Genomic DNA, 8266 nt, shown 5'->3' on the forward strand with positions numbered 1-8266 from the left:
ATTTATTTTATTATTTTTATTTTATTTATTTTTTTTTCCTTTCGATCAAGTTATATTTTTGTCAGTAAATTTTGTGATTTCAAAAACTGAAACACCAATTCTATTGCCTTATCATCGTCTCCAAAGGTTTTTGAGATATCTTGGTTTAGTCCTAAGCTATTGAGGTGTGGTATGAAATATGGATATTATTGGAAAATATGGCTTATTGTTAGATTGTTGTTGCAATACTAGCAGTTCGTTGGAGTTTCTTTTGAAATGAGATAGGAGTGGGTGAGCCTCGTGTGACCTATTCTCAGCCTAGTCAGTACAACTTCCTCTCTACGGCATTTGCGACTGGAGGTACCCCAGGGCTTGACATCCTTTTTAATAATTTTTATTTTTGTCTTGTCTCTGTTTTTCACCTTTTCTCCTTAAGTTATACATCAAAGTCTTTAATATTTTGCATTTATCCATTGTTCATGATTGCCAACAATGAGAGCTGGATATTTATTTTAAATAAAAAAAAAAAATTCTTAAGAGGAAGAGTTGTTGTAAATTCGCCATTTAAGCGCTGTCAAACTATTTCAATTAGATAAAGAGCTAGTTGACATTAACGAACATTTTATTAAACATTGACATACCGAGTTGGATCAAAATCTTTGTAGTCAGTTTTGAGAAAATCTACATTGAGAAAGTCTACACCAGTTAGCCGATTTAATCGAAAAAGTTTCTCATACAACCCAAGTATATACCTGCCTTAATATGTAATTTCAAATTCGTAAGACTTCTCGTTTATGAGCAAGCCTGTTCACACACAGATACACAGACTATTATATATATCGACTGAGACCTCACTCTATAATAATAATAGAATAAATTTCACAAAATTCTATTTATAAGGAAGTTAAAGTAAGAATACACAACTAAACTAAATATTGCTTTAGATGAAAGATACTACACTAACGATAATAATTAAGTAGCGGACTCCAATCAGCAGACCGATGCATACGGAAGACAAGGGACATATAGAGGAATCACTACAAGTGGAGCGGAGATTGGCTCCAAGAGAAGACAACATCGATTTCTGATGGTCAGCTAACGAACCTAATTCTCAACAAGAGCCAGCTCATTTCGAGAGATTCCTCTGCCCACCACCGAAGGGGGGCTCTCTCTCTGATTGCCACTCAATGGAACGTCTTCGCTTAGGATGGTTCAGCTCAAAGACTAAGCAACAACTGACAAGGAATAAGAAGCGGCTTATTACATCTATAATAATATTAAATCATTCTCTATAAAAATATTGGATTATCTAAATATGGTAATATTTAGATTAACTTCACAGAGATAAAAATCTTGTACGGTGCGCGCGCGCATCATCGAATTTGAGTAAAATAATCCTTACTAGTTTCCAAAAAGACATCTTCTTTATTATTCCCAATGAGAATCCTTTGGCTTATTGTGTTACCAATTACAGGTTAAGTAAAAACAACGATTAATATGTTCTTGAGTATCCATGGTTGTTCCGACAATAATCAGAATGTTATCACTATTATTGAATATATCACTATTATACATGAAAACATTCATTTAAACATCACAAACACAAACTCAATAAATTTCAGTGGTAATCAGTGTTGCCGATTTGAGGGTATTTTTTACCCAAGGGGGCAATTGTCAGATATTTCGGGTAAAATTGTCTTTATGTTATATATAGTTGTCCTAGTTCATCACACTAGTTCAACGGCTATTTTTTTTTTTAATCATTAGAGACTTTTTCTATTATTAAGAAGTTATTATTTTTCCATAGACATTAAATTTCAGGACATAGGCGTACCTAGACCATTTGGGGCCCATGATATATTTCTTTTTGTGGCCAGGGATTGATTTATTTTTGAGGCATGGAATGAATATAATTTTTGGACCTTGGACTGGTTTGTTTTTGGGGCCAGGGGCTAGTTTATAATTTTTTCTTAGAGCTCCCAACCAACACCATAACTGTAAAAAATCAAAACAAAAAAACCAATACATAATGATGTTTTCTACCTATTGTAATTACATTTGGTAAGGTCGATATGTTGCGACAATAGACTGTCAAGAGGTATGCATATGACAGTGAACGCAACTATTAGTCCACTGACATTACCTATCAACTATCACGTAAGACTCAGTTCGTCAATATTGTCACGACAGTAAATGTTACTATGCCAATCAAACAGTTACACTATGGTAGTGGCTGCGATTTTTGTCGCAATAATTGAGACTGCAAGATTGTTTACTGTCAATTCGTATAAATGTGATAATTAAAAGTGACAGTTGCTTCACTAACATTACTTGTACTATGAACTATCAAATCAGAGCTAATGCGACTGAACAATCATAGATATAAAGCTCTAAACGATTTTCCAAGAGCAGCTAAAGTTAGGGATATTTGTCGGGTAAAACGAGTTTTTTAAGGTGCTAAGCGGGTATTATCGAGCGAACTAGCAGCACCAGTTGTAATAAAAATAGTTTATTTAATAATAATTTAGTAAAATAACAAAATATTTTCATTAGCAATTTACATAATTGACTAATATATCGAATATCTGTTTCTATTTTTGGGAGGTTAAAGCAGGGTAGCCAATGGGTATAAAACTAATCAAATTACAAATCTTTTAAAAACAAAAATAAATAAAAAATATAAACAAACTTTAATTTAAATATCCAAATGTACACTAAGAAATTTTCACAGTGAATAACCCTTTTTGAAGTGTATAAATGATGCTCCAAAGTATTGCTACACTTTCATATTTGTATCTATCCACTGTTTCTTAGAGCTAAATATCAGAGACGGTCAATTATTTCAAATAAACAAAATTGAAGATATTTTAGGGAAGGCTTCTTTGATAATTTAAGCCATGTAAAACTGTTTCAAAGAAGACAAGACCTAGCTAATATCAAAGAATCGGCCACCAGGGCCGGAACAGGGCCAATGTTCCTAGTCAAACCGTTTCTCAGAAGCGAAAAATTAGAACGAAGAAAAGAAAAAAACGTTGCTTGAAATACAAGAGAACACACTTGCTATTAGTTCTTTCAAATTTCCACTCCTGTTACCCATCGTAGCCACCTCCTCTCTTCTTCATCTAACCCCTCATTATTAATTAAGCTGTAACCAATGGACATGAAGTAACTCAGCCTCAATCTATTGCTTCCTAGTTTGTAAGAACAAGATTTCAATGGAGAGGTCACGTTTTATTTTATATTAAAGGTAAATCTTCAAGTCTTTACTATTGTTGAGTTCGTTAATTAGCATCTTGTAGATTTTTGTCTAATGTTTGGTCACCGCGAATTGAAATTATTAGAACCAAACAGCGACCAATTAACAATTTTTAGATAATAAATTAAAAGTGATCTATCCATGACACTGAGTTGACTCATTTAAACTAAATAGTGTTCAAGGCGTGTATTATTTTTCCTTGCTATTTCTACCTCGATACTAACTTGTAACAATTCTTCTCCACACTGTCCAGACAATAATAAATCCAACTACTGAACTTATTAAATGTGTGTCAGGGAATTTAGAAGGACAATTTCTAAATCACTTTTCACAACTCCAAGTCTTTGTTGGTTAACAAAGTTATAGATAAATATAACTAAACCCGCAAATAGTATTGCGAGTAAGGTACGTTCTTCAATAACTTGGAAATTAACTCAAAAACCTTTTTTTTTTAAGTTTATATATATTTTAATGTAATTAAATATTTTTTCATTCTTTACCGCAGAAGTCGGATAGAGTTGCCGGAGGACACTCTTGAAGACAAATTAGTCTTTAGTAGTTGGTAATAATAATTCTGAAACTAACGGGCTTATTCGTTTTAGAGTCCAAAAAAACAGAATATTTGGCAATTTGTATGTCTGTATGTTCGTTCCACGATTATCTCTTGATAGGGAGAACCGAATTCGTTGCTTATTATTTTGTTTTGTGGAGTTTTGGGCTCTTATTCTTATGTACCAAATCTAGTGTCCTGTGCGCAATACATAAAAACATATCCATCGATAGTACCCCTAAACGGTAAATAGTTTTAACGATTTTTATGAAGACTGCTTGAAACCTTATACTTGGACCTTATTAGGAATCGAGCTTTATTTGGATAAGTTGCCAAAACAAAAAAAAATAAAAGGGAAGGAATATTTAATTTTTCCCCTCTGTTCTAATCACCTTTAGCTTAAACTCTTCTTCTAATAATTCACCAATAAGCCATTTTAATTATCAAATAATAAAAGCAATTATGATATATTAGTATGAGAGGGTAAAGCTATACATCAACAAGTAGGAGACCTATACATTAGTCCTCATATCTGAGGGCAATAAACAGGCTGGTGTAGTGGCATTAACACGGGCTGGCAGGTGTCACTGAGTGGACCATCTAGCGCCCTCATCAATCACTGAGGGCTGCCAACTTGTCCGTTCTGTCGGGTCTCTAAGTCCTTACCTTACGGCCAAGAGAGCTAACAACAAATAATTAATATACTTATCCTTTCCAAAAAAAACAACTATAGGGATTTTTTCAAAGATATAACCGCAATCCCCTTTTACTCATATTTTTTATAAAGTGAAATATTGATTTTTTGAAATAAATAATGCTTTAATTAAAGTGCAACTATATTCTGGTATAGAAAGGCGGAAGCAAAACAGTTTTAAGCATAGTTTTACTGTAGAGTATCTCGATAAGCTATGTAATATTTCCGTTTCCCTGGGGCATGGAGAATCTAACTTACATATCGGTAGGAGCCCAAACCATCCTCATCTGTCGAGATGTGCAGCAAACGTAAAGAAGAATAAGTCTTATACAATCAAACATAGTGTCAATTGGAATAACTTCAGTCCATGCATATTTGTGATAAATATGCAGAAGTGATAATAAAGATTTCTAAATGAAAACAGCAGGAACCTTTTATCTCATAACGGAAAGAATACCTTTTATCTATCAATGAAAAAGATCTAATATCTTTTTCAAGTTGTTAATTAAGAACTTGATGTTTTTCTTTATTTCAGCCAAATTTTATAATTAAAAATCTAACATTTTTGACATTGGGGGATGAAGTTTTGCCATATTTTTCTACTTTATTAAAAAAAAATTTTTAAAGTTTAAATTTTTATTTCATACCCTCTTTATTCATTGAAACAAATACAAATACAAATATATATCTATATATACATACACCCAATACATTTTTATCCTTCTATTGTCCAAAGGCATTTTAAGGAGACACAATTTAAAAAAAAAAAGAAAAATTGTTAGTGATTATTTGATATATTAATATCGGGAATAGAATTCTATCTCCACTACAAGGTATTTTAACACCATCGAATTCGGGTTAAATGTTAGGTTAAATTTAAATAATTTTAAATTAAATTTTAAAAAAATTAGTTAAATTTTAGGTTAAATTTAAATAATAGGATAAAGCAACCCTAGTTGACGTATTGTATGTAAAATGTATGAAGTATGTAACGTATTGTAATCAACTTTTATTAGATGAACGGCAGCTGAAGGTTAAAGAACGCATCAAGGGCGTACCCAGGATCAAAACTGGGGGGGGGGGGAAGCCATAGTCCTAGGAAAAGGAGAATGAAACAAAAATTTAAATAAAGTTATATATAATTATAGTAGTTATCTGTTAGTTATTATAATTATTTGATTGCAAAAAAATTTTTATTAAATTAATAATTTTTTCCACTTCTAGAGGAGGCAGCTCCTGGCAACCTCGTGGCTACTATCAACGCAGACTCTATTGATATTGTTTTTCCGATTTAATAAATAAAAATAAAATTTTGTTTAAAATACACCGTTTAGTACTACACCATTCTGCTTCGTGTAACAGTTTTTTATTCCCAAAAACCTTTTTAAGGCTCTAAATAAACACAATAACAAGTTTGATCAATGTTTACCAAGCCATTTTATTAGGAAAAGCAGACAAAACATATAGACCTTTGATCCTTCGTTATTTTGTTATAAGGATACGAGTATCAAGTTAATATAACTTGAAATCTACTTAAAAGTGTATTAAAACTTGAAAGTTTATTAAAAGAAAGAAAGTTTCGCTGGAACATATTCGATCCGTTTTCTCGTAATGAGGAGAAAAAAATTAACGGATTAATAAATATAATAATCTTCTATTTATAAATAAAATAAATGACAAAATATATATTACCTGATAGCCATGGACTTGTTCTTTAGGTGGTTCCACCGCTGGTTCATCTCGTCCAGCCTCCGCTGGAGCATTACCGCATCGTCCTGGGAGGTGAGGCTGCCCAGAAGCTTCCTTCCGGTGCTGTTGAGCGAACCGAACACCTCCTTGTGGTTCTCGATTTCACATTGGACATCCTGAAAGCGAAAAAGTAAATATTATACGTTTCTTTTAATTCTTATGAAAAGAAAAAAAAACCTAAAAAATTAATCGAGTAAAATATCGTCAGGTCAGCATTCAAAATGAAATTAAAATAGTTAAGTAAAATTAAATATAACAATTTAATTCATGCCAAAGGCTGTAGGCCACCTTCGGGGCCAAAAATAAAAGATAGTAAAGTTGAAAAACGTATGAATAAATAAGAAAGAAACTGAATGAAAGGTAAAATAAGGTCGTAAAAGAGGCATGCGGTCTATTTCTTGAGTGTTGTTGATTTTCAAACATTGTCCAGAGCCTAACTCTGGAATTTCCAAAGGAATGCGGTCCTTTTTTGTGGATCAAATTTTAAGACGAATTCATATGGACACTTTTCCAATCCGGACATGTCAGTTCCGAAAACTCGTAATAATTTTTTATTGTTTTTGTCAATTTAATCTTATATAAATAACTAATATTTTCTCTATATTCGAATTTTCTAGAATGAATTAATAATAAATCAAAATCATTAATTCGCAATTTTATCAAGCCATTTCGTGTATTAATTATGAAATAATAACTTGTAGTAAGATATATTTGTTGTGTAAATCTTTAATAATTGATATCTACACTATGATGACAATGTAGCCATAGTAACCTTAAAAAAATAAAAACAAAATATAAAATATACCATTACAATATTTATACACACATATAAACTAATATATTGATCTAAACTGAAAATGATTCAATTTTATTTTTCTTATAAAATTCGACCAGTAAAACGATATATTCTATATTAGAAATATTGCGCTTTCTGAAACAAACAATGTGGATGGGTTGTAAAGTTATTTTGAATCAACCATGCCAGTCCTACGAAGAAAGAGAGATGAGGAGAAAGAACCTTGTCAGATACAACCGTACCTGAAAATGAAGATGTCATAACCGTAACGGAATACTCATCAACACCCTTAGCTCCTTTATTTACTGTTATGTATCAGCTTTATGCAAAGTTTTAATCGATATTTCGTCACATTATTTCCAAAATGTAATAATGATTTATTAATTCGTGTAAATAAATGATTGTTACTTATTTACAAACCACTATATATAGTACATTAATACACACGATGAATACATGACATAATGGATGTCATCATTAATAGAATAAAATCAAAAAATTATGAAGTAAACAGAGATGACTCATCATCATTATAAACAGTAGTTGGAATTGTTCATCATTGAGGTTAGAAAGAATTGTAATCTAATTTTCTGACTATTAGACGAATCATGTCCTATACATGTTATGGGAGTCTATATTATTTTGAAAAAGCTTAGTAATGACATTTTGGAAAATTAATACATTACTCCATACATGGAAACCAGTATATCGCTGATTGGCTGGAATAATGGTAGATCTGACAAAAAAAAATTGACTTTGTATTTGAATTATTTATTCTATAGATTGTACCGTGGAATATGGTTACTTTTTAACTATCCTACTAGCTTTGCGACAGTCTATAGAGGTACGACTGTAGAGAAAGACATCACTGTCTTCTGTAATATCCATTTAAAAATGAAACTAAAACTTTATTTACTTTAAACGTGCCACTATTCATGAAAAACCGTCGTATATGTGTATAATTACTGAGTGTGAATCTTTTTTATAATCATGAAAGCTTTCCCTTAATTCCAAACGGCACATCGGATATATTATACTGCACAAGAGATAATTCGAGATTCAAGACATAACGAACAACTTTTGGTTGATTAACCAGAATGGATAAGAGCTAACTGATCTTCAATATAGCTATTCTCTTTGGGATGGTTTAGTTTATAATGAAATAATACCTAGGTCCATTATTGTTGTTCCGAAAGGATTAACACTTCTTTAATCGTTTTTATTTTATTTATTTAATAATTA

At 31.5% G+C, this 8266-nt stretch overlaps 1 protein-coding gene across 10 annotated transcripts in view; it reads right to left on the reverse strand.

Moving 5' to 3' along the window:
- Dys (Dystrophin) overlaps positions 1-8266 on the reverse strand; it is a 349452-nt gene that overhangs the window by 69598 nt on the left and 271588 nt on the right. For all 10 annotated transcript variants that reach the window (XM_067052674.1, XM_067052673.1, XM_067052668.1 and 7 more), the window contains one exon: positions 6172-6344. In XM_067052674.1, coding sequence (XP_066908775.1) covers positions 6172-6344 — 173 coding nt within the window. The remainder of the gene's footprint in view (positions 1-6171; positions 6345-8266) is intronic.

This window comes from Halyomorpha halys, unplaced genomic scaffold, assembly GCF_000696795.3.
Source record: "Halyomorpha halys isolate HHAL.00 unplaced genomic scaffold, Hhal_1.1 Scaffold582.1, whole genome shotgun sequence".
NCBI lineage: Eukaryota > Metazoa > Arthropoda > Insecta > Hemiptera > Pentatomidae > Halyomorpha > Halyomorpha halys.